This window comes from Notechis scutatus, chromosome 6 (genome assembly GCF_049901735.1).
Source record: "Notechis scutatus isolate UNSWTSFEM ecotype Mainland chromosome 6, rNotScu1.2, whole genome shotgun sequence".
NCBI classification, from domain to species: Eukaryota; Metazoa; Chordata; class Lepidosauria; order Squamata; family Elapidae; genus Notechis; species Notechis scutatus.
In genome coordinates this window covers 48997881-49024188 of record NC_142014.1, presented here as the reverse complement: position 1 = coordinate 49024188, position 26308 = coordinate 48997881, and the positions used below count along the sequence as shown (strand labels likewise).

The window sequence follows — 26308 nt, the reverse complement described above, 5'->3', positions numbered from 1 at the left end:
GAAATCTCACATCATAAGAACCATATTTATAGGGATTTATAGTCTAGTGTATTTCAGAATCGTAAATGGTGGTTAGTCTTGGACACTGGAAAAGCAAAAGAACCAGTCTGTTATTAATTATCTAAATAGTAGAATTATCTAAATGAAATTACAGTGATCATATTCTATTTTTCTAAGAAACACTAGGAACATTAGTAAAGATTGACATATCTGCAAAATTAGATGCAAACATTATTTCATCAGGCATAAGAAGAAATTTCTATTTCCAATTTTCAAGGGTTCTTGTAGGACTATAAGATCTTCCCTACAACTAGATGAGAATTAAAATGCATAGAAAATTGTAATTCTTTGCTGCCATTTTGGTGTTTGGTTGATTTTGAAGTTCAGATCCAGTAGTCCTGGTGTTTAGATATTTGGGGGCTGAATTTTGGATCTGCTGCAAGTCATAAGTAAATTGTGCCTGTTGATTGTAGCAAAAATTAGACAAATTAAAAAATAATGCAAGTTAAATCAGGTATGTACTGTACGGTTCTTCCAGTTTTTTTTAGGCATGAAATTTTTAACAAGTAAATTAATTAAAACAGGAACATTTCTCTTTTTCAGTCTCATCCAGAAGCCTGAAAAAAGATTAGGTTCCTTTGAGAAATAACAGAGATGCTAAGCTTGCACAAGTTCCTCATCAATTGTCTGAATTTGAAGGACGCATAAAACAAGTGCCTAGACATGTTGATTCCCTATCTTAAAAATCCAATTGTGAAATTCTTAAGGAATTCACAATCTTATAGCTAAACTCTTCATAACTATTCCAGTAGTTGGAATAGATTTCTGAAGATTTCTGAGGACATCATATTATAGCTTTCTATGTTTTAGTATTAGTTAGTTATGGACAACTATGTGGGAAGATTGAGGCCTTCTTAGTCAGACTGTGGTTCAAAGGATTACTGTTTGAGATGTGCTCATCCAGACAAAAAATAGGGGGTGGGTGTTAAATTTACCAATATGCACAACAAGCTTCTTTAAAAAGTTGTCTATAATTATCTGTGTAGACGTGCAAAATATGTGTATAATTCTTCTTCTAAGGACATAAGCATAGCCACAAGACCCTGTTACATTCTGTTTTATTTTTCCTCTACTTTTCCTCTACTTTGTGTGTCTAAAACTTATTTTCATTATCATGCATGAGAGGCTAATCAGTGAAGCTGTTCTACCCCTTCTTTTGTTAAGATGTAGCTCATCTCTGTTCCTTACATGGTACTTTTGGCCAAGCCATTTCCCTATTTATAAATATTGCAAGTATTTCAGGCAACTTTGAAATATTCAAGAATCTTTCAACACTTAGTATTCAAATTAATCATGTGCTGCCACGCCCATGCCGTTTAGAGAAGGGGAAAAAAGTCATGATACATAATGTGACAATGTCATGACAACCCTGATGTAGAAGACACCCCTGATGTAGAAGAAAATCACAATCCACCATAAAAATTTCTCATTTGATAAAATTTCTAAAGCCAATTCCCTTTCCTCTAATTGAATGACAATTTGTAGGGGAAAGAAGGACCATCATTTATCTGTAAAATGCTATTCTGCAGGAACACGAAGACTTCAGTTGCATGGTAATATGTGCCGCGTGAAAGCCTAGCTTGTAATAGTAGGCATCAAAGTGATTTATGGTGGACAGATCTTCACAGCAAGCCTAATATTAAATTGGCTTTAATCAAGTCACGTCTGAAAGGCATTGGGGGAGGTGATCAATTTAAGCAAAACAGTCTATCCCAACATATTATACACAATATAGCTCTCTGTATGAGCCCTCCATCTATCTCTGTAGCTCCTTTGAAAGTTGAATTGTTACTTTTTAAATAGGTAAACTTGAAACTGATGTGAAAATTGTACTATTGGAATTAAAACATTCTGAGTGTGGAGTATTTTAAACACTAGTTCCATGCAAAAAGATCAAAATTACTATTGCTTTCCCATGAGGAGAAGGGTTATTTTATTACTCTTCAAACAACTGAGCCCTGGAAATCTTTACTGTTTTGTTACTCAAAGTTCTACTAATAGATCCTGATCAATCTTGGTGCTTATTAGTAAGTTATTACGGTAGAATCAAATAAAACCCATTGGTTAAAAGGTGGAGATATTTTCTATATTTTATTTATCCATTTGGGGACCAGATTTGAATGTGGTGTGTGTGACAGTGCACGCAACTGATATGTGTGCCTATGTATATTGCAAGGTGTTTTTCAGAGCGGATGCTTGCCATATTACAAGAGATTTGCTTTGGCAAGTTTAGGCATTGAACAATCCAGTCCTCAACTGTACCATTTTGATTCATGCAGCTCTGCCAAAATAGCAGGATTTGGCTTAACAATTCTGGTTTGTTGATTAATTCAAATAAGAGTAGAAAAGTTTTGGGATGAAAAAAATTAACAAGAGATAAAAATGAGACACCAAATGCCTAAAAGATTGCTTTTATGGTCCCCCATTTTCTCTTTTTCATCCTAGAACTTCATATGGTAAGTCAGAGGTTTCCTTCAGAACCATTTTCCTTACCTGGATTATTACCATATATTGATTTTGGAAACTTCAGGTGGTGACTGAAGAAGATAAAGAAAACAAACCTGGTTTTTACTCTTAGCTCTACTCTTTTGGCCAATCTCACACAGGAGCTGTTTTGTGATTTCTGCATTTTGCCGTTCTGAGCAGTTCTCTTAAAGCTGAACTCTTTTCAAAGAGACAGTGTGGTGACTGTTTGCTGGGAGTAGCAAACATTCGGGCTAGAAAGGGCTAACCATTCATGAGGCAAGCACCTCATGAATGGCTTTAATGGAATGAATCAATGTAAAGGAACAGAACTGGCTACTTAATGTCCAGTGACAAACTTTTCTTACAAAGGGCTTTCCCTTTACAACAAAACATTTTAAAGTTTTGTTGTAAAGTTTTAAAGTCAATGCTTTTATGAGACTCTGGTTTCCTTTGTTCTAAGAGCAATGTATAAAAATAAACAACACCTCTCTTCATGATGGATATGAGAGAACAAAAACCTGTTACCCTTTTTTTTCTCCTTAATATTTTCTATTATATCTTCAGCCAACTTTTTCATTCTGATAAAAAGAAGGTTCTCAATGGCCTTCCTTAACTATTTGTGTTTGCCTTTTTTCGTATTTCTCATCCCCACATTCTTTATCTTTTGTACTTCATATTCATTTGGTTGAAATGTCTTCCTTTGATTCATTTATTTCATGTTAACTCAGAAGAAAGGCTCATCATGAAAAGTTTATGTTAAGGTTCCTCACTTTCTTAAAAAGGAGACATCTGAACCTACTACACCCATTCCTCAATCATTTTAGGACATTTTAAACAATTTGTGAGAAGGAAAATTTCCAATCATATAGGCATATTAATTCATTCTGTTTCTATTACAGTTCAGACAAGTTTATGGCATAAAGCAAAATCTGAAAAAACTGCTTATTAGAGGCAAATAAAATTGAGATAAATGCATACAAGATACATAGAAACCCTAGTTCAAGCTATATTCAATACTATGTAAAAAGGTATTGTGTGTGTTCTACCATTGCATATGAACATTCCTCCAATATAGTATGTATTCCAGAAATATTAGACTTTTGTTTAATATACAAACTCACAACTTTATTTATTCAGTCATATAATATAATTTATTCATAATATAATGCAAAATTTGTGTAATATGTCCAACATCAAAATGAAAGAACACAGGGTTTGAGAAAGTCGTCAGCACTTCTATGGAAATTGATTCCAGAACAGAATCATAATCTGATTTAAGTGAGAACCTCATACAGAGAAGACATTTTTCTAGGTTGCTGTTGATTACAGTAATTGAAGTTGTCATATTTCTGTTATAGAGCTGAAAAAAAATCAGAGTTCCTCTCTGAAGAGGTTGTCCTCTGGTTTAGAGGTTTTTTTCTGAAACAAAGCAAAATAAAGAAAAACACATCATATCATGAAGGAAAATATATATAGCTTGACAAAAGAGTTAAGCTTAAGTCCTTCCACCTCCAGTTTATGTTTCAAGTTTAGCTCAGTATCACTTGCACAAATCAGAAACATGTAATCCTAAAAATCAAGCTAGTACCTTACCATAAAATGAATTCCTGATCACTTCTTGTAGCTTAATGGCAAAGCAGATATTTTGTATTTCAAAAGCCCCAGATGCTGTTTCTATCATCACCAGGTAGGACTGGGAAAGTCTCATCCCTAAAAACTTGTAGAACTTTAGGCACTATCCTTCATTAGCTGGACCAATGGCCTCCTTCAGGAGCAAAGCATTTTCCTGATTTCTTGAGCAATACATAAATGGGATATTGAAACTCAATTCTAATACTTTAAAATGGGGGTCCCCAGCCCCCAGGCCATGGCCCAGTACTGGCAGTGGCCCACTCAGAACCAGGTTGTGTAAGTGGAGCTGTGCACATGCAAATGGAGCTGAGCACACACACCTGCTGTTTACACAGAACCATTTCCTCTCCTCCCACCCTCCGCTGCTCCGCAAAGCCAGAAAGGTTGGGGACCACTGCTTTAAAAAGTACAGTTTTTTTTAATTTAATTCTCCTTATGAAATGACTATATACTTTTCATGGAAACTTTCTCCTCTTCAGGCCTCAAAGACATATTACTGAAACTAAAATTACATTTAGATTCTCTTATAGTTGTGCTTTTAAAGTTGTAGCAACGTTTTGGCAGAATCTCATCTGCCATCATCAGGCTTGTGTATTGTGTTCGTCTGTGAGTCAGGCTTTCACAGCCATTTCTGTTTTAAATTTGGTGCTAGCCTACTGCTGTGTTAGAATGGTTTTTTCTTCATCCTGATTGGTTGGGAGTCTTGGTCTGTGTTTATTGGTCTTGGAGTTTGCTGTGTTCTGCTTGATTGGTGTTTCTAATATCTTCTGTCTGTTTTGAAGCATTTTTTTTGTCTTGATTTGCTGGCAACATTGTGTTTCCTGTATTGGAGGCTTTTAATGCGGCTTGGCTTCGAATAAACGGACAGCTATCATTTATTAGGAAGCTAGGTTTCATCTGGGTGCCTGGTTGGGGTGTGTTTGAGCTGGAGGTATCGGGGGGGGGGGTCTGTTTGTGCCCAGGTGTTTGCTTGGCTTGTGGTGTGGAGATTTTTTTGTTTGTGAGTGCAGGCTTCCAGATAATTGACAGTCTGTGGGAGTCATATCTTCTCTTCATGCTTTCAGGTCATTTTTCAATCTCTATGGCTTCTCTGATAATTCTGTAGCTGGGGTTTTGTATAGTGGCTAGGGTTTTGGTGCCATTGAAGTCGATGTTATGACCTGTGGCTTTCGTGTGTTGGACTAGTGAGGAAGTGTGTTCTAGCTTTTTTACTGAATGTTTGTGTTCATCCAGGCGGGTACTTATTCTTCTATTGGTCTGTCCAATGTATGTGGCAGGGCATGATGAGCAAGGGACTTCATATATGCCTTGGTTTTCCAGGTCAATTTTATCTTTGGGGTTTCTTAGGATGGCTGCTATATTTCTGTCTGTTTTGAAAGCAGTCTTGATGTGATGCCTGTGTAGTATCTTACTGATTTTGTCTGTAGTACCTCTTATATAGGGCGGGACACTTGTTCCATAGGTCTGTTCATCTTCTAGGTCTCCATTGTGTCTCAGTGTGTTTTTGTGGATCAGGCCTGTGATTTTGCTTTTGTGGAAGCCGTTGGCTGTCAGTATTTTAGTCAGGATGCATAGTTCAATCTTTATGTGTGTCTTGTCTGCCAGGCATTTGGTTCTGGCAATTAGTGTTTTGGCCATGGAGTTTATCTGTGCTGGTGATGGGATTGGGCGTTGAGGTAGTGGTTGGTGTGTGTTTTCTTCTGGTATATGGTGTGTCCTAGTGTGCCATCTGTTTTTTTGTAGATTAGTACATCTAGGAATGGTAGTTGTTTGTTTGTTTCCATTTCCATGGTGAATTTGATTTTTGGGTGTGTGCTGTTTAGGTGTGTTAGGAAATTGTTTAGGCTTTCTTTTCCATGGGGCCAAATAACAAATGTGTCATCGATGTATCTTAGCCATAGTTTGGGTTTGTGGGTGGCATTGGCTAGGGCTCTGGATTCGAATTCTTCCATGAACAGGTTTGCAATGACAGGTGACAGTGGTGATCCCATAGGGGCTCCTTCAATTTGCTTGTATCTTTGTCCTTTGTATATGAGATATGTGTTGGTTAAGCAGTGTTCTGCTAGTTCCATGAGGTTTTTGGGTGGTTGGTATTTATTTTTGATGATTTCTAGGGTTTCTTTTATCGGGACTTGAGTGAATAGTGAAACCACGTCGAAACTTACAAGCAGATCTTTTTGTTCCACGTGTAGATAGATCTGCATATATATATATATATATATATATATATATATATATATATATATATATATATATATATATATATATATATGATGTGCAATCTCAAAAAACACAAAAGAATTGAACAGTGACAGACAAAGCTGCCTCAGGAAGACAGAGCCTTGAAATCAAACCCTCCCTATTTCTTCTTATTGGTGGGTGTTTTTCTTGCTAGCTGGGGTAAAGAGAAGATGGAGGAGGACACAGCCAGATGATTAAACTAGTTACTTTGCATACCAAAAGTGTTACGCAAAAAATTAAGATAACATCATTGGCAATAGTAGCAAACATAGATAGAACAGAGTATGGCAACAGGGACTGTACCTTGCATACCAATATTGTTTTCTGACAACTGAAAAATTGGTAGAAAGTAGCATTTCTGTTTAATAGTGGAGAAAGGTCCTAAGGTGTTTAATTAACAAATTGTTGCCCTTTTGAGCTAACAGCCTAAGAATCTGTGCAATGACAGCAATCATACGACACATGGCATCTGATGTGCTGAAGTACTACCGTGTTTCTCCAACAATACGGCCTCCACCAATAGGAAGACCCAGCATGTTTTCTAGGCATAAAATCAAATTAAGCCCCTCCCCCAAATTTAGGCCTAGTTTAAAACATGCAAAATAGGGAAGGGTGGGGGGACTTGCCATTTGGAGTGCCGTTGGAGCTACCACCGCCATTTGGAGTGCCCTTGGAGCTGCTGCCGCCGTTTGGAGCTGCCTCTGCCGTTTGAGCCGCCGCCACCATTTGGAGCTGCCTCTGCCATTTGGAGCCGCCGCCGCCGTTTGGAGCTGCCTTTGCCGTTTGGAGCTGCCGCATGTTTGGAGCCGCCGCCGCCACTCCAAACACGGCGGCAACTCAAACACGAAGCAGCAGCTCCAAGCGTGACGCGGCACTCCAAACGGCGCCGGCGGCTCCAAACGGCAGAGGCAGCTCCAAACACGAAGCGGAGCCACCGCCGCCATTTGGACCTGCCGCCGCTGTTTGGAGTACCATTGGAGCTGCCTCTGCCGTTTGAAGCTGCCTCTGCCGTTTGAAGCTGCCGCTTCCGCGTTTGGAGCACTACCGCTGTTTGGAGCACCACCGCCACTCCAAACACGGCAGCAGCTCAAACACGGAAGCAACAGCTCAAACGTGACGGCGGCAGCTCCAAGCGGCGGCGGTGGCTCCGCTTCCGTGTTTGGAGCTGCCTCTGCCGTTTGGAGCTGCCGGCGCCGTTTGGAGTGCCGCCGTCACGTTTGGAGCTGCTGCTTCCGTGTTTGGAGCTGCCGCCGTGTTTGGAGTGGCGGTGGTGCTCCAAACAGCGGTAGTGCTCCAAGCGCGAGCGGCAGCTTCAAACGGCGGCGGCGGCTCCAAACGGCGGCAGCAGCTCAAGCGGCAGAGGCAGCTCCAAACGGCAGAGGCAGCTCCAATGGTACTCCAAACAGCGGCGGCAGCTCCAAATGGCGGCGGTGGCTCCGCTTCCGTGTTTGGAGCTGCCTCTGCCGTTTGGAGCCGCCGGCGCCGTTTGGAGGCCGCCGTCACGTTTGGAGCTGCCGCTTCCGTGTTTGGAGTGGCGGTGGTGCTCCAAACAGCGGTAGTGCTCAAACGCGGAAGCGGCAGCTTCAAACGGCGGCGGCTCCAAGCGGCGGCAGCAGCTCCAAACGGCAGAGGCAGCTCCAAATGGCAGAGGCAGCTCCAATGGTACTCCAAACAGCGGCAGCTCCAAATGGCGGCGGTGGCTCCGCTTCCGTGTTTGGAGCTGCCTCTGCCGTTGGAGCCGCCGCCGCCGTTTGGAGTGCCGCCCGTCACGTTTGGAGCTGCCGCTTCCGTGTTTGGAGTGGCGGTGGTGCTTCAAACAGCGGTAGTGCTCCAAACGCGGAAGTGGCAGCTTCAAACGGCGGCGGCGGCTCCAAGCGGCAGAGACGGCTCAAGCGGCAGAGGCAGCTCCAAAGCGGCGGCAGCAGCTCCAACGGCACTCCAAACGGCAGCGGAATGGGCAGAAGGGAAAGCAACAGAGGCAGGTGCCAAAGGTCTTGGGTCTGCAGCAAAGGTGTTTGGTGGGAGTAGGGAGCTCTCTGCGCTTCACCATGATCGCCCCTTAGGAGCAGCTGGTGGCGAGGCTGCCCGCGGGGCGCTCTAGATGAGGATGAAAGGGGGAAATTAAGTTACCCCCGAAAAGACGGCCTAGCCGTTTTTCGGGGCTCAAAAAAAAATAAGGCCCGGCCTTATTATGTGAGAAACACGGTAGTACTCATGAATCAACTGTCAGGCTGCAAAAATAGGTTTGAAAAGAATAAGCTAGTTATTACTCAGAGAGTAAGTATTTTACAAAAACCTTAAGGCAAGACTTTTTCCTTAAAAACAGGTGGGCTCCTAAGTGTTCCTGTTGGTTATAATAGAGACATTGTAATAGAAATGTGCAATATATGTATTTTTCCTCTAACAAATACAGTTCCTTGGTGGGAGACAGTGGTAGGCAACCTGGTAATTTGGGGAACAGAGAGTATCGGGGTTTTTGACAATACAGCACATGCCATTTCTGATTATTTACATTACAAGAATGGATCTTCCTTTTTAACAACACCAATAAGGTTTATAATTAATTCTTAAGATTGTTTCTGTCAAAGAAGTGAACCAATTTAATGCCTATTAATTCCCAAACCTTGCCCAGGGTCTGAAGTATCTGTACACACAAAGTTTACCACAGTTCTCTATTTTTCCATGAGTCTAAAGCTTCCTTTCTCTAATCCCTAGAAAAACATAAATAAACATAAACTCAGAATTTCCAGAGGTTGGAAAAACAAATTGTGCAAAGGAGAAAGAAAACATAAGACACTGAATGAAATCATTCAAACTAGTGCAATTTGTATTACCTATTTCAATTCTAGAGTTTCAGGTTTAAAGATTAATAACTAATAGAACATTTCTAAATGTTATGGAATTGCACCATTTTTCAAAAGGAGAAAGCAGTTCTTTGGTAAGCCATTAGCTAAATGAGATAACATTTTCATGTGAGCATCTTTCTGAAGATGACCATGAACTCCAGAGACACTTAGAGAACACTAGGTTGGACAAAGCTGATAGGGGATAGGAAGAAATGTTTTGAAATTCTACATTTTTTTTAGCCATAACCTTGGAAATGATGTTGACAGGAAGAGAAAACCTAGCACCAAATTTCCAGGATGATGTCAAGGAAACAGCAAGCTGTTGACTAGTCAAGGAATCATGTGTGCAAAAACTCATTCTGTACACTCACTTCTTCCTTTCTCTGCAAGAAGGCATTACAAAAATCGGTTATTCTCTCCACAGACACTTCATCCAGAAGCAGCACATCTTGCTCCTCATCTGCAGTGTAGTAGGCAGCCAGGGCAGGTAGTTGGGACTTCTTCAAGTGGAAATAAGACAGCACTCGATCATTATCCTTGATGCTGAGGTCCACCAGGATAAACAGAGCCTTCAAAGAAAGAACAAAAACACAATTTTAAAAAGTTCATGGAACAAATAAACATGATAACACATATTTATAATGATGAGGAATTAAAGGATGATAAGGTTTTATCAGAGTTGTCTTTCTAAACCTAATCTTCTAAGGCTTCTAAATTTATCGAAAGAAATGTAAACCTGTTGCAAGTTTATTCATTAATTTTATTTATGTAATCATAAAGAGTATTGTAGATTAAATTCCACTAATGAAAAAAGCCAGATTTCAGCATGAAAAGAAAAATTTGTATTGGTAATATTATCTTACCAATATTCCCTTTTTTAATATGCTCTACATGCATCAAAATATGTATTTTTGCTATGTTTTATAAATGAATCCAAAAATGTATATGGGTTCACATTTGATGAATTGGACTTCAACAAAAGATTTTGCAAATTCTGGAAAGTCACTTGCATATTCACTTGGAGGATTGTTTCCCTCCAGTTCTTGATTCAACTAGACTACTTTTCCCACTCTTGATGTCAAATTCTATTCTAAGGATCAGACAGGAAAATGGCATCACTTGCAAGTATTTACTGCTGGACAAGTTAAGGAAAGTGATTGGTATCTTTTCTTGGCTTTGTTACTTATCAAAGGAAAACCAACCAGCAACAGAGTGGTCAATGCCTGGAATGCACTACCTGACTCTGTTGTTACATCCTCTAACCCCCACTCCTTTAACCTCAAATTATCCACTATTGACCTCACCCATTCCTAAGAGGTCTGTAAGAGGCGTGTATAAGTGCACAATCGTGCCTACCATCCCTGTCCTATTGTCCCCATTTATTCGTATCTATTTCCTGTATTTTTACTCATGTTTATATTTATTCCTATTATCTTGTAAGTGATTGACAAATAAAGTAAAATAAAATAAAAGGCTCTCCTTACCATGTAGTAAGGAAGAGACAGATACAGTAAAAGTGTTGATGAATGCTATCAATGGTAAGATTAACCCACTCCCAAGTTGCCCAACAACTTATTTGCAGGTGCAGATGTGTTCCATGCCTGTGATCTATCAATTGGCAAATTTCTGAACATGGTGTATATTGAGACCTGAACCCAAGAACCAGGTCACGGTTGTGGAGAGAAGGACATAAGTGACTTGTCAATTAGGCATACAGTTGTGACAAAATGATACTGATGAAGTTGGAGGGAGTAATAAATAATGAGCAAACATTGTCCTTGATTGATGGTACTGCACCCAAAATTAGCCATTGGAAGAGGCAAAATGATACTACCCCTAAAGTAATAAATCAGTAGAACATAAACTCCCATGAATCCCCTTGTTGACAGAAGCAGCAGACCTGTCATTGATTACAAAAGCAGCAAAACATAGTATGCAGAAATCATGCTATGTTTGGCTTAAACTACTTTTTTGTGCCACACAGACCTCTTAGCTTCCCTACTCAAAAAAAATACAGCACAGATAAGTGAGTACCTATCAGCTCAAAATCAAATGCCACAACAACCACTACCTCAACTATAATCACAACTACAACCAAAAATAACCACCAAACCACACCCACAAACAATTACTATCCCTTCAAATAATTCCACAAATAATATCTCCTTACTCATCAGAGACACCATGGAACGTGAACAGAAATGTCCAAATGCCATTTTATTTGGTCTCGAAGACACCTATGAATCAGACGACATTACCAAAGTTCATGATATCATAAGCAACTCAAATACAACAAACATCTCTCCTGAAGATATCATTGAAATAACCAGAGATGGCCCTGGGTGCAAATACAATGACGGCTCTGTGGCCCTAAGATTTTGTAGAGTTCTATGCAAAAATGAGTCCAGCAAACGTATATTCATTCATACAATAAATGCCATTGCAAAAACCAATTCCAACCACAAAAAACTTCGCTCAAGACCAGACTTATCCATACTGCAAAGAATCCGCTCCCGTGAACTCCACGCAGTCTGTGTTTACAATAATTTTGTTTCTGTTTGCTAACCTAGTTTTAAGTCATGCACACTCTCTCTCTCACACACATACACACACTTTGAAAATATGATGAAGCTTGTAATTTGAATTAATAATATGAAATGATAGAGAGAAAGAAAAGATTAAAAAATCTTAGGTGATTTTTCTAATCAGAAATGTGCACTTAAAATTGGGTCCTTCCACCTTCATGCATTTATTATATATAATATTAAAAGTTTGCTGTGTCATTCTTAATTTGAGTGGACAAATAGTGGGTTTTTGTGCAGTATCACTTACATTTAATCCTCCTGCTTCCCCCATTTGTATTTTAATATATAAGATATGATATGTATTTTAATATATAGAACTAGCACTTCCCAAAAAAATCTGTTGTGGTATTGACTAGGAATATTTCAAACTTACCTTGCCTTGAAAGGCTACTGCCGCTTCACGGTACTTGTTAATTCTCTCAATATGCAGTGAGGAAGTCTTGTCACTGAACAGAAGAACATGGGTCTGAACTGCACTATCAAAGAGGCCTACTGCAGTCTGTCACGATTAACAGAACAGATGAAGTAATATGTTGATTAGAGAATGTAAGCATTGATTCTCACATGTTCAAAATAACCCTCAGCCATGAGATAAATTTATAGTCAATGATTGGAAGAGAATGCAACTGAGTTGAAAGCTAGAGAAACAACAAAGGCAGGATGATGCTCAATATCAGAGGTAGGCATTGTAGAAGTCACAAACTCCTTTTTTGGTATTTACAAAGCTTCACTTTTTTTTACTGTCCTTTAAATCACCTTTACTTTTTTTTAAAGTGGGAAGTTGGTATTTTCTAGTTGGACCCCAAACTGTAAATAGAAAATAAAAAGGGCAAGTGACTGCAGATAAGGGCTTAGTTTGGAACCATATCCACCTGCCCAGAAAAATGACATAGCTACATCAATAACAGGACTAAAAATTTTCCAAGTATGTCTGCTAAGCTTTGAAAAACACAGTGAACTGACCTAAAATTGATTACTCTTTTGAAGTTTGCTTGATGTTTGATCTGTTTAATTTTGTGAAATCTCTTTATTTCTTTTTAAATCATTTGCTGGTGCCATTGCTGATATAAATACAATTTCCAGATAATGAATTTAAGACTATTGAACCAAGATATAGGCCTGGTTTCAAGGAAATAAACATGGAGAGGAGGAAAGTATGACTAGCGCTGGCACAACTTCTACTGAGTAATCTGTATACCTCATCCCCTATATTTGTACAGCAAACATGACATTGATAAAAGGACATGAAAGAAATTATGTCAAAAGCTAAATTACCTTATCCAAATCCACATCGGAAGTGGCAAACTTTCTTTAACCTTCATTTTAATGTTGGTTTTTGTATTTGCCGTAGTTGTTGCTGTTGTAAATCTAAATACTTATTTGGAGATTTCCACTCCACACTTCATTTCACCTCACTTCACTTTACTTTGCTTTACTTTGATACCTCAGTACTCATCCTTAAATGGTTTCAGGAAGCGCAAAGAGTACCAAACACAAGGAGTACCAAACATTTTTTTCCCATAAGGAATAATGTAATGAGTCACAAAACAGCTGACACTGACAAGTTCTAGCTTGTGTGTTGAGTACCAAATAAACAATGAGTACCGGGACAAAATTTTCATGTCAAAATGCATTGAGTACCAAATTTGATGAATTTCAAAACAGTTGAGTACCAAGATACCGTACTTTCATTTACTTTACTTTATTTTACCTTACCTTACCTTACTTTACTTTGCAAATCAATAGAAAGAAATTTTACTGAGTTCAATGCTACATTTTTTCAGTTGCAGTCTTCTTTGTTTTTTACTTATTTAAATACTTGCAAATTCAAATTAAATATTTTGCCTTGAATGTATTCATGTTGGCATAATATCTTTTAAGTGATGAAAGAAGATTGTTTGCTTTCATCATGAAATTATGAAACTAAAATTTGGAACTGAAACCAGTGAGGTATAGTATGTTAACTCTAAAAAAAAAAACCATAAGTATGGTAGATAACACTTTCTAATCTGCAAGCCCGTCACCTGGCATTTTCCCCCGGGGGGAGTAATTTTCCTTTCCCCTTTCTTCCCCCTAACACTTCCTGAACTGCAGCTGCTGTTCCCACAAGCCAAACAGAGGACTGGAGAGTCTGCAGCTGACCTGCTGCTCCTTCATGTGCCTCATAGAACCACAGTCAGAGAAAGAGAAAGACCTCTGTGTGAGGCCCTGCCAGCTTTTCCATTAAAAAAGAGGAATATGTGAGAGGATTCCAGAATTAATAAGAAAAGGTCAGTGAGTGCACTTCTCGAAGAGCCTTCCAGCTCAGACCACTGGGACTCTACGTTATGGGAGGTCCAGAATATTCTGGCCTTCAGTCTCAAAGCTCCATTTCTCTTTCCATGAAAATAACTAGGCTACAAAACTCAAGAAAAAACCAAGCCAGACATGGGCAATTCTCTGACTATTAACCCTCAACAGGGACAAAAAGAAATCTCAGCAAGAGATGTATTCCTCACATGCAGAGTTGAAATGCAAGTATCTATTATAAACCTTAAATTGCACCTGTGCAACGTTTTCCAGAGCAAGGTCTGTAACTTGCTTTTGAAAGGCTTAGCTTACAGGTCATATTTCAAAAAGAAGACATTAGAGCAAGAGGCAAAAGAAAATATAATGTTTACATTTATGTTAACATTTAATTACAATTAAATATACTTAATACAGTTATTTTTCTTTTTAGCATTACAGTGGTACCCTGATGCTCAACTGCTTTGAAACTCATTAAATTTGGTATTCAATGCATTTTGACATGAACATGTTGTCCCAGTACTAATAGTTTGTTTGGTACCTGAGGCACAAGCTAGAACTTGTCAGTGTCAGCTGCCTGGTGACTCACTACATTATCCTTATGGAAAAAATTTGGTACTCATCATTTTTGGTACTCATTATGCCTCCCAAAACCAATTAACAATGAGTACAGAAGTACCACTGTATAATTTTGAAGGTCTCTGGAAGCCACATGCAACCTAACTCTAGGATCAACCCTTTCTGCTCACATGATATATGCCAAGCATATGCCACTATGAATTATTTAGGATAACAGATAATCTGACATTAAAACTTTCCTCCTAATATAGCAATTATTTTCCTTATTATAAGAATAAATTAAACCTATTATTATAAACTATACCTAAATCATTATAAACTCAGCAGTCAAATAAAAACTTTACTAATTAGGTTGTAGAAAATTCCTTTGTTACCATAGGGTTGTACTCAGTCACCCAACGGAGTTCATTGATCCTGATAAAGCGACTCAATTTTGCAACATCAACTTTGTTACCGTCTTGGATTTCCAAATCTTGCCTTTTGTTATCCACCTGAAGGAAAGCAAATAATCTTGCTGTCACCGTTGCATTTCAGCCACTATTGTTTAAAACATTTGCAGAAAGCATTTCAAGTGTGATAAGAAACAATAGCCAATAATAATCTTTCAAGCCCCAGACATTACTTCCCCACTTCTGAGCTTTATGTTTTCTACACAGATTTTTAGCCTTCTGCCTCTCTACAAACAAATTTCTCATTCCATTCATTTCCATCTCATATATATATAAACTATGCTTTGGTCAAGATTTTCATAGTACTCACTATCCTAGAAAATTTAAACTATAAAGTCTTTGTTTTTTTTTGGTTTAGCTAGAGAAATATCTAACATAAATTTTTGAATTATTAGCAGTTGAATTAAACTACCCTGGATTCTAAAAAAAATAAGGTGCATTATTAAGCATTTGTGGGACTTTAGGAATAAGATCTTTTTTTAAAAAAAAACCTAATTTCTACTTTTTGCAAAAGTTCATCTGCTAATTTCATTACTTCTAAGCTTAAGAAACACTGGCATAAGCATGTATAGATTTCCTGGAAACATTGTGCAAGCAAAAACCCTCTCCAATAAATACAGGCATTTTTCCAGAAGATCAAGGAAAAACATTCAGACTCCAAAAACTCCATTTGGGGGAACAGATCTCCCACTGACATCTTCCTGGATCTTACTGACAGTCCCTTAAGAGACAGGCAAGTAGCAAAAATTCAACAACAGATAACAGATAATCAGAGTTGGAAGGGACCTTATAGGTCATCTAGTCTGCTAGGAATCTAGCAGATTCCAGAGGATTGTCAGTGTCAGTTAAATTTCCTTACTTATGTATGCATGGCTCTATGGAGTACAAGTGAATGATTTGTATGACGGAGGGAGAGAGAGGGAGATCCTGGGCAATGCACACCTCTATATTCTACTATATTCACCAAGCAAATGTGTTCTTTTCCCCAGAAATACCTGTCCCAGTCTTTTTTTTTTAATAGAAAGTCTTTTGACTTTGTTATTACTATATCCCTTCAAATATCAAAGCAGCCATTAATGTCAGTTATTCTTTGACTGGTGTGGGAAGAAATCAAAAGTAACTCGATAGAAAATAAGGAGTGTTAAACTGGTACAAAACAAATGAGAGCCAGAACACATAAACTTTTGAGATACTTCCAGTGACCATCGGAGTCAGTGGAAAAAGCTTTTACTCGGGGTTGGGATGGGCTACAGACTCTGTGAAAACAGATCGGCCTTATTCCAATGCTGTACATATTTTTTGTTGCATAAAGGCTGTCCTATATCAGAGAAGCAACATATATATGTATTTTCAGACATACCTTCTTAAGGAAATTATTTGGGGAGGGTGGGTTATTCATCCAATGCCATTGGATTAGGCCTGGATTAGTGTGGTTAGTTTTTGATGGCAAAACTCTGGTACTTCCATGTCATCTTAATATATCCAGAAACCCCAAAGAATGTCAAGTATTGAACATAAACCCATCAAAAATATTTAATAAGCTATCCCCAGTCTGATGTTCTTGGCATATACTGTAGCCTTGTAATTCCTGTTGCCTTCAGTTTACATGTTAGCCTTGAAGATGTAGTTCTATACAGCAGTTAATTGATTATTTAGCCCTCCATATCTACATAACAAGGGAAGTCCTTGCTTAGTGACCACACCTGAGACCAGCAAATCCCAGCTTGTACTAAGCACAATAGTCACTAAGCAGAAAATCATGTGACTGTAATGTACTTACTACATCATTTCCTATTTGGTCATTAAGTGAACCATCTCATAGCTGTAACTTATGGTTTTACTTCCATATTCTCCATTTATCTGCTTGTCCCAAGTCATTTGGGAAGTACACAAATGTCAATCATGAGATTTGAGAATGCTACAACAGTCATAACTGCATATTTGTTGTGAAGTGCCTAAATGGCAACTATGTGATTGTGGGACACTGCAACCATCATATAGGTGAGGATTAATTGCAAGCTTTTATTATTATCACAATAAATTCAAATGGTTAGGAATGAAACAGTCAGTAAGCAAGGACTACCTGTAATAGACTGGGTTGACTAGATTCTCTTCAATAGTGGAAGAGAAAAAGAGGCCTTCAAATGAGTCGTGATTCCTGGCAATTATTGTACATGGATAGGTCCATGCAGTGTCCTTAGCAACAATTTTGGAAGTGGTGTGCCACTGCTTTTTTCCTAGGGCTGAGATAAAGTGTCTGGCCCAATGTCACCAACTGGCCCATTCCAGCATCTTAACTACTCTGCCACATTGGCTGTCAATAGAAGTATTAATTGGATATTTTTTTTATCAAGCAGATATATTCTGTGGTACTTTAAGGTGATTAAAAAACAACCACTTATTCTGACATCATACCAACTGGCCAAGGAAACTTGCAACCAGTATCTCTACTCAAAGTAACTAAAAGAATTTTCTGTACAAATCAGTCAACTACAAGTTCAACTTACTGAGTGGGGACTGTATTTGTAATTCCTACCTTGTTCCTCAACAAGGACATTGTTAGTTTAGCTATCTCTCAAGAAGAGGAAAAAATCTTTCTGACCATACTTAATTTGCAGATATGATTTCTTTTCACTCCCTACCTCTTAATATTAAGGCTAAAAACTGGGAGAAGGGGGTGTCAAGGTTTATAGTAGAGAAACAAAATAGGGTGAAGGCCCTAAAACATGGGTGTCGAACTCGATTGCATCATGTAACATATTGCGATGTATCACAATGTTTTTTGCCCTTGCGGAGCCAGGGTGGGTGTGGCCTGTGCATGACGCATCTGGACCGCAGGACTCCAATTTGACACCTGTGCCCTAAGATATGCAAATGGAAAAATATCATTATAAATCATATTAGATAATAACTATGCATCACTGTCAAGTAGATGTATGCAAAATGCTTCATGGTGAAAACCCTATAATGGACTGTTCCAACCCAACCAGACATATACTGATTTTCAGTTCAACTGCCTCAATATTTTTTTCAGTATTGCTGGAATGGTCTATTTTGAGGCTGAAATGTTGAAGTCAGAATAATGTTGGAACACTTCTGATAAGACGGAGACAGCCAGTTGGAATAGGACCTTTTAGAACTGGGTCATTCCAACCACAAAACCTTTTAAAGCAGTAACAGACAGTGCCAGCTGGTGCCTTTGCAGAGTACCGAAAAGCAACTGGCTTGCTTAATGCTTTTGGATGTTTAGACATACATAGATATGTAAATACAGAAGCAATCCATGCCAAGCCTATCAAAAAGATGTTTCATAATATAGAAGCATGTTAGAATGCTAGTGCAATTAATAACTAGATGTTCTATTAGCACTGTAACTCAGCCAATCATTCAACAAACTTGATATTTCTCTCCCTTTCACTTTTCAAATTTTGAAGGAGAACATTTAGGGGAAAAGGTATCATCTGATACTTTGGGTTTCATGGGCCCAAGTTGGATAAAGCAGCTCATTTATCTCTTCATAAAGTATATAATGCCCATACAGTTTGTACAATTCTCCTGGGCTGAAACTAAGCACAGATTCTCGAAGGTAAAATGGGGATGGATGGATTTTAAGGCAGCAAGGCAATGAACAAGAGAATAAGCACAGCAGAAATACTACTGTAACGTTTTTTTTTGGGGGGGGGAGTATAAATTACCTAAATTTATAAAAATGTGTACTGATTAATATCATTTGATCTTGCTTTTTTAAAAGCTGGAGTCATTCCAAAATATTTGACTGACTTTGAGAAGTTCTTTTTTTTAAAGGATCCTCATTGGATATCTTTCCTATGCAATATATTCATAATTTGTTTCTACTACTCTTGGAACCATCTCTTCATACCTCTGTCTCTGCCTTCATCCAGAGGAATAGAATAGAATAGAATGGAATGGAATGGAACGGAACGGAACAGAATAGAATAACAGAGTTGGAAACCCTACACCACTTCAGACAAATATGGTAATCCAATATCTTTTAAAAACTTCCAGTGTTGGAGCATTCACAACTTCTGGAGGTAAGTTGTTCCACTGATTAATTGTTCTAACTGTCAGGAAATTTCTCCTTAGTTCTAAGTTGCTTCTCTCCTTGATTAGTTTCCACCCATTGCTTCTTGTCCTGCCCTCAGATGCTTTGGAGAATAGCTTGACTCCCTCTTCTTTGTGGCAGCCCCCGAGATATTGGAACACTGCTATCATGTCTCCCCTAGTCCTTCTTTTCATTAGACTAGACATACCCAGTTCCTGCAACCGTTTTTCATATGTTTTAGCTTCCAGTCCCCTAATCATCTTTGTTGCTCTTCTCTGCACTCTTTCTAGAGTCTAAGCATCTTTTTTACAATGTTCCAATCAGAGATGGTATTCAGCAGGTTCTGACCAGTTCTACAGTACAGTATCCTTCCCCTGCCACGCACACCAAGCCACGCACACCAAGCCACGCCCACAGAACCAAGGTTAAAAAAAAATGAATCCCACCACTGGTTCCAATGATGTTTTAATGAAGAAATTTCTTTGCCATATTTATAATATTTTAAACCAGACTGAACAATGCTGTTATCCTTTTTGCTGTAACACTCTCATTTTCCTAATGCATCATTTGCCATTTTTTTTCCTACAAAGGAGGAGGAAAATATGGGGTAACTACAGAATATTTTGATTGCTTGCACTTAGAGTTTCCCCCCTGGAACTACTCCTGGGTTGCATTGATGCTTCAGCCAGTCAATGATCAATGAAACACATAGTCATGGAAACTTGTTTGACAGTTGCTATTTAGATAAATGAAGAGTTCATACCAAATTTGTTCAGTCCTGCCTTTATTTCATAAGTTCTTGTGCCGGGACAATACTGGTAAATTTTTGTTCTGTAAATAGTGCCTCCTCACTGATAATATTGTTGATTGTTGTTTTTATCATTTGTTCTGCTTCATTGTACAATTTACGTGTTTTGCATTTGAGCCCTCTAGTTCTAGATATTATGGTACTCAACAGGTATAGTTTTTCAGCTGACTTGTTATAGTGTTTAATGCTACTTTGGGGACTTGATTGGCTCATAGACATCCAACTGCTGTCCATGCAAAAGGGAGGCTTTAGAACATGGACTTTTCTACTCTTAGCCCAGCACCCTAACCATTATGTCATGCTGGCTTTCATTCCCCATTGACATGATATAAACCATCAATATTAAGAAGGCATATCCATGGTTAACAGGATACAACAACAAGTTTTGTAATGAAGCATCTTGTGGTTTGGGCAACTTCAACTCAGCTTCATCACTTTACCTTTGAGGACTGCCTGAGCAAGATGCTCAACAGTCCATTGAGTTTTTGAATTCATAAAGCACAGCTGAATCTAATGGAAGAAAAATAAATCAAAAGTTATCCTAATATAGTTTGGGGTTAAAACTAATTTGTTCTTACTCCAAAATTGGATGAATTAACAAGTTGCAAAACACTATCCTTGCAACTGACTCACTTTAGCTTGTTTTATGAACCAAACTTTGGAATATCATATAGATTCCTACATACCATAAATATGGCTGAAGAAAAATATACCTATTAGCTGTAGCATTTAGATATTATCCAAGGAAGAAGCAGAACTGTAAAATCAAACCTACCATACGAAAGAGGGAGATGGTATTTTGGGTGATATTATAGTGAGAAAGAACTTGAGAACAGGTGCAGATCCCAAATGGTATATCTGGTATATTTTTTACCGTGGTAAGGAACTCTAAGGCTTCGGGTTTTCCTGAATCCTGAAAAAATAATGAACAAATTGAGAAAGATTTTGCAACACTATGATGATTGGTTTTTGTCCCCAGAGCTATCCCATTCATAAGTGTAGGAACGGGAAAAGGTATAAAAATTCTCTTAGAGCTTTTCCTGCAGTGAAATTTTACCATCACGGAGCAGGTCCCATTTCAGAAATTTAATTTATGCATTATTTAAATAATGGTTTATCTGACGCTATCATTCAATTCTGAAGCTCGCAGAGCAACAAGCAAATTAAACAAAAGTACATTTGAGGCTTTGCCAATTTATTTTAGGTACAAAGATAGAGGAGGAGGAAGAGGAGGGTGATACAGGAGAGAGAGAGAAGGTAGGTAGGTAGGTAGGTAGGTAGGTAGGTAGGTAGGTAGGTAGGTAGATAGATAGATAGATAGATAGATAGATAGATAGATAGATAGATAGATAGATAGATAGATAGAGGCAGGTAGGCAGGCAGGCAGAAAACAATGAAAGAAAATGTCCCTGCATCACATCAGTTACCCTGATTATTGCCAATTAGACAATCTGAATCCCCTTGGGGCATTGTTCCAGAGACACTTTATTACCAGATTCCTCCATGCCTTCAACAGTAGCAGAGCTTCTAATGTACTGCTTTCACTGGAAAATTTCTTTAAAATTCAGAGAATTTTTCAGACATGTAGCTGTCTTGAAAATAGCCTATGTTGAGCTATATAGCACAGTCAAATATCTACAGTTAACCATAGGAAATGTTTTGTGATCGTATTTATGTCATAAAATGTTTTATAACATTTGCAAAATTTCAACTCTGCAGGAGCCATAGGTCCAGGATTTTGGATACATTCTGTAAGTTAACCATTTGATGTACCTTGGTTCAAAAATTGTTGCTGTCAGAGCTCCAACAAATCCACTCCCATTCAAATCATAAGTCTCTAGCCGCATCTCTCAGAGTAAATAAAAATTATTTATTAGGAGTGGACATGTTGGCGTTAGCTGGGTGCAGCTGACACTAAAATACATCATTCATTTCCCCCTTGACCCTGGTCTTCCCCCCACCCCCTGGATGTATATTCTCCAATGGGACACATCTGTAGCCAAGAGTCATCAATCATGCTCTCCAGTAATATTTTTGTGCACCGACAGCTTTGGACTGCCAAGGTGATTATCTGAGGCATTTAAGGAATGCACTGCTTTCTCCCACTCTTTTTCTGCTGGCAACTAAAAAGACCAAAAGAGTATTTTTTAGTTGACAGTTGCCTTATGATGCACCATTTCACCCAATTAAAGGTTACACACAGGGGTGGGATTCAAAATTTTTAACAACCAGTTCTGTGGGCATGGCTTAGGTGGTGGGCATGGCTTGGTGGTCATGTGACTGGGTGGACATGGCTTGGTGGTCATGTAATTGGCTGGGCGTGGCCAACTCAACATCACTCACATTGAGGCATGCATCTCCTTGCCTGGCCTCTCATGGTTGTGGGAATGCTGCAACAGTCATAAGTGTGAAAAATGGTCATAAGTCACTTTTTCAGTGCCATTGTAACTTTAAATGGTCATTCCACACAAGCAAAGTACCAGCAAAAGAGGGGGAAAAACTCCAGAGAGGTTCCTGAGACAGGAAGTCTAGTCCTGCCAAGAATGTAATAAGGGTTAACAGAGAGGCAGTTTCTGTAAGCAACACCAGAATGTTTCCTTCATGCCTTCCTTACAGGATTAGGCCAGTAATTTCTTCTAACAACTGGTTCTCTGAACTGCTTCGAATGTTAACAACCAGTTCTAGCGAATAGGTGCAAACTGGTAGAATCCCACCCCTGGTTATAAAGTTGTGTGTGTGTGTGTGTGTGTGTGTGTGTGTGTATACATACAGAGACCTTGCAAGGAATGGTGCAAAGAGACATCAATCTGCAACAGTCTTCCCCAAAATTGGATTCTTCAGAGGGCCAATTAGGAGACAAGAGAGTTACAAGCCAGCTCTTGACTGTACTTGTAAGAAAGGTTGGCCTATGGCAGAAAACAGGACTGTCTGTGATGACCCAGATGTTGGTGAATTAGAACTCCTGGCATCTTCTTTACTAGTGGGTGTTATGGTAGGATTTGGTAACTGTGGTTCAATAATATCTAAAGGACAACAGTTTCCCTACAGCTTCTTTTACAGAGATGTAAAAGAGATGTAGTGGGAGGAAAAGGTAGAAAAAAACAGAAAGAGGACAGGAACATGAAGATGATGCAGAGGAAAGGCAAAATGGTGAGGACCAGAATTTTTTTTAAAAAAATACAACATACAATGAAAGCAAGACACATTCTATTCTAAATGAAAGTATGATAGTAATACAGTAAGAATTTCTTCCAATTTGACTGTCTTTTACACTTATCAGCAATTTAAGAGGAGAATGCTGACATCTGGTGGCTATTTACTTTCACAGACTCTGTTGAAGCTGCATTTTAAGATCACTTAAAATATACCAAACCTCAGAAAGGTCTTTTATGTTTGTAATTTGTTGTAATCTTCTCTAATGATGAAACAGCACGATTAGAGAGTTAAAACTGGCATATTGGTTTATTACAAAGTGTTTATTATTGCTGTTGCATTTTTATTCTTAGAGAGAAGCATTCTTGAAATATTTTATCACTGGTGTCAACATTATTTAGCTATGTTCAGATATAATGTCCTTGGTATAGGAAAGGGGATTCCTGTTCCCCTCATATAGCAAAATGTTTTGGGCTATCTAATGTAGACACATTCTTATGGGTAGAATTTGCTTCCTTAACTTCATACCTGTTTAATACATTGGACTATACTTGTCATAATTCCCAAACAATGTGGATCAAGATTGTGAGTTGTAGGTCAATCACGTTTAATGGGATTTATTGATGCCCTTTGAGGACACTCCAGGGGGAGACCTTCCTGTAACTATGGCAGCTGCAGGAAAGTATCATGTGCTCATTTGGCTCTGATTATGAGAAACAACCTTCAGAAAACAGGTTGAGAAAATAGACAAACGTATTATGTGCCCTTGAGGTTAGTTTGGCACTGATTCAATAATGCAGCCTTCCCCTAACCTGAGGCCCTCCAGATGTTTTTGACTTAGCACATCTTGGAAGGTAGCAGGTTGGAAAATACGGCTGTCATGATTTTTAACTTGGATTTGTCTTGTGTCCCTGTAACAGGCAGATTCATCTTTCCTGGATCCGTTGATATCACAGCATTCTATAACATGCTAATTATACCTTTCCAACTTCCCACAATAAGCTCCTCAATTAGCAAAAAGTTGTTACTTTGAAAAACTTCTATGGCATTTTTTTTTAAATCCTTAAAAATAGTATACCATAAAGAAATAATAATATAAAACATTAATAGACTATTTTCAAAACAATGTTAAAGTAGCAAGGGCTGTTTAAAAGTTTGAATTAAAAAGATAAATCTGGATTCTTTTTGAAAGCAACGAGGAAAAAGTCCTTTCCATGCAATTGAAAACTGAAACTGGCCACAAGAAAGATGGTCCCTTAGGTCAGTGTTTCTCAGCCCAGCAAGTTTAAGATGCATATTCTTCAATATATTATATATTATTATATGCAAAACTTATATGCAAAATAAACTATCTCGGGGGGAGGTGATACAGCATGCTAAATATTGTTCCCATAAATATAGTTTATGAAATCAAACACATTTTCCATAGTTGACACAATGTGCTAAGCTATAAATCATAGATAATAAGCTTAATGCCTAGGTTACACAAGTACTAAGCCCGAAGCAGGCAAACTATAGTGCACTTCTGTAAAACCAATCACTCAGTATCTTGTTGCACTTCAACAGACCTCAAAGAATCCAACAACTGCCACCTCAGCTCCATCAATGAAGGCTGCAGTACTTGGGATATCTTCCAGAAGCACAGGCTTCCTTTCCTCTTTGATAGTATCTGGAGAAAATAGAAGGAAAGTTCTGTTTGGCCAGCATCTTTTTTATGGTCAATTTCATCCCATTGTCATAATGACCTGCTTTGAATATTCCTATTAGCAAATCTTCACCTGGACAAACATATTTTTCTGCGAATAACAGGCAATGGTTTTAGTGCCAACCTGCCATGAAGCAAGATCTGTTGCAGCATGGAGCTGCAACAGCTTGGATGATTTACCTGATGTTTAAAATTCCACTTCTCAAAGTAAGGCCTAAAGCCACCTGGTTTTTCAGATGGAGAAATCTGCTTGTTCCATTTGGTTTTTAAGTAGATGGAGTAGATTACTTTTAGGCTTCAAGTCTTATTCATGACAGATATATTTCCTCTTATGTTTCTTTTATGCAGCTGAATTTTATTCTTGTGATTTTTTTTCAATACAAGACCAAAGCATGAATTGCTTTACTATTATCCATGTTATTATTTCCCATCATGAAGAACTGAGACTGCTGTTTGAGTGATTTCATAATAAACAGGAATTTGGAATGAAATAAGCAGCAATTTGATTTACAGTGATCCCACATGTTTATACCGATGAAGGGGGCCAGTCTGTGTTACAATCTCTCTTTTCAATTAATTTACAATTAATTAAGGTTTCCTAGGAAAATTGTGCACCTGATTTCCCCTAAGATTTTCCTAACCTTCTTGGGTATTGAGAATTGTGTTCTAGCTAGGAGTTGGGTGTGCTGCCTACTACAGTAGCATTCCCACAGCACCCCTCAGATGGGTTACCCTTCCTTAATCCAAACTAGGATAGCCATGCTTACTGAAGGTGTTGAGGGCAGGAATCCAGTACCTTTGAAAGCTGATTTAAATGCTGCTCTCCATTCCCATTTATATGATTCTTGGTCTGTTCACTATCCCTTTTTCTAAATTTGAGACAGGCCTTCTTACCTTCAGATGAGGAGTTTTTCTGTCCAGATCCTAACAGGAATACACCACTGAGGAAAACTAAAAGAAACATATGCAAGAGGGAGTTTTCCATTGCTCTGACTTCTTTTCTCCCTGTCTGCTCTTCTGTTTCAGGCAGAAAAAAACACCTTTGAGAGTCGTCACTTAATCAGACGTGACAGCTCCAAAAGCTGTGGGAGTGAAACAGTTGGGAATGGCCACCTGTATCTTTTTTTTTCTTCTGATAAGAAACTAATGGGGATATGAACTCCCAAATGTTTCCTCTGATGTAATAAATCTATTTATTCTAAGACAAGCTCCATTTTCATAGCTTAGCAAATAAAAAACAAAAACACTGAAGTTCAGGTAAGTTAACACTGACAGAACTCTGCTGCTTATTTCTGCACAACCAGGCTAGCATTAAAATTGTTTTTTAAATGTTCGTTTGATTAAAAAAATCACTATAGATTTTGAATTGATTAAATCTTCATATTGTCATGAAATTCCAACCAACCCCCTCCCTGGTGCCTGATGAGACACAGAG

The 26308-nt window shown here is 38.4% G+C and overlaps 1 protein-coding gene across 1 annotated transcript; it reads right to left on the bottom strand.

Moving 5' to 3' along the window:
- Window positions 1-3694: 3694 nt before the first annotated feature.
- ERP27 (endoplasmic reticulum protein 27) lies at window positions 3695-26308 on the bottom strand. Its single transcript, XM_026693172.2, has 7 exons — window positions 25768-26308; window positions 24737-24837; window positions 20791-20928; window positions 15070-15186; window positions 12204-12329; window positions 9617-9814; window positions 3695-3945 (listed from the first exon to the last, which is right to left on the bottom strand). The coding sequence occupies exons 1-7, from the start codon at window positions 25856-25858 to the stop codon at window positions 3898-3900; spliced, it is 819 nt and encodes a 272-aa protein (XP_026548957.2). The 5' UTR covers window positions 25859-26308; the 3' UTR covers window positions 3695-3897.

What these genes read in the sequence shown, in the direction of transcription:
- ERP27 (XM_026693172.2), bottom strand. Translation starts at nt 25,858, where the DNA reads ATGGAAAACTCCCTCTTGCATATGTTTCTTTTAGTTTTCCTCAGTGGT. An exon ending in CAGTTGTTGGATTCTTTGAG is followed by an intron (nt 20,929 to 24,736) that starts GTCTGTTGAAGT and finishes TTATTTTTTCAG; the next exon opens with GATTCAGGAAAACCCGAAGC. An exon ending in CAGTAGCCTTTCAAGGCAAG is followed by an intron (nt 9,815 to 12,203) that starts GTAAGTTTGAAA and finishes CTTTCTTTGAAG; the next exon opens with GCTCTGTTTATCCTGGTGGA.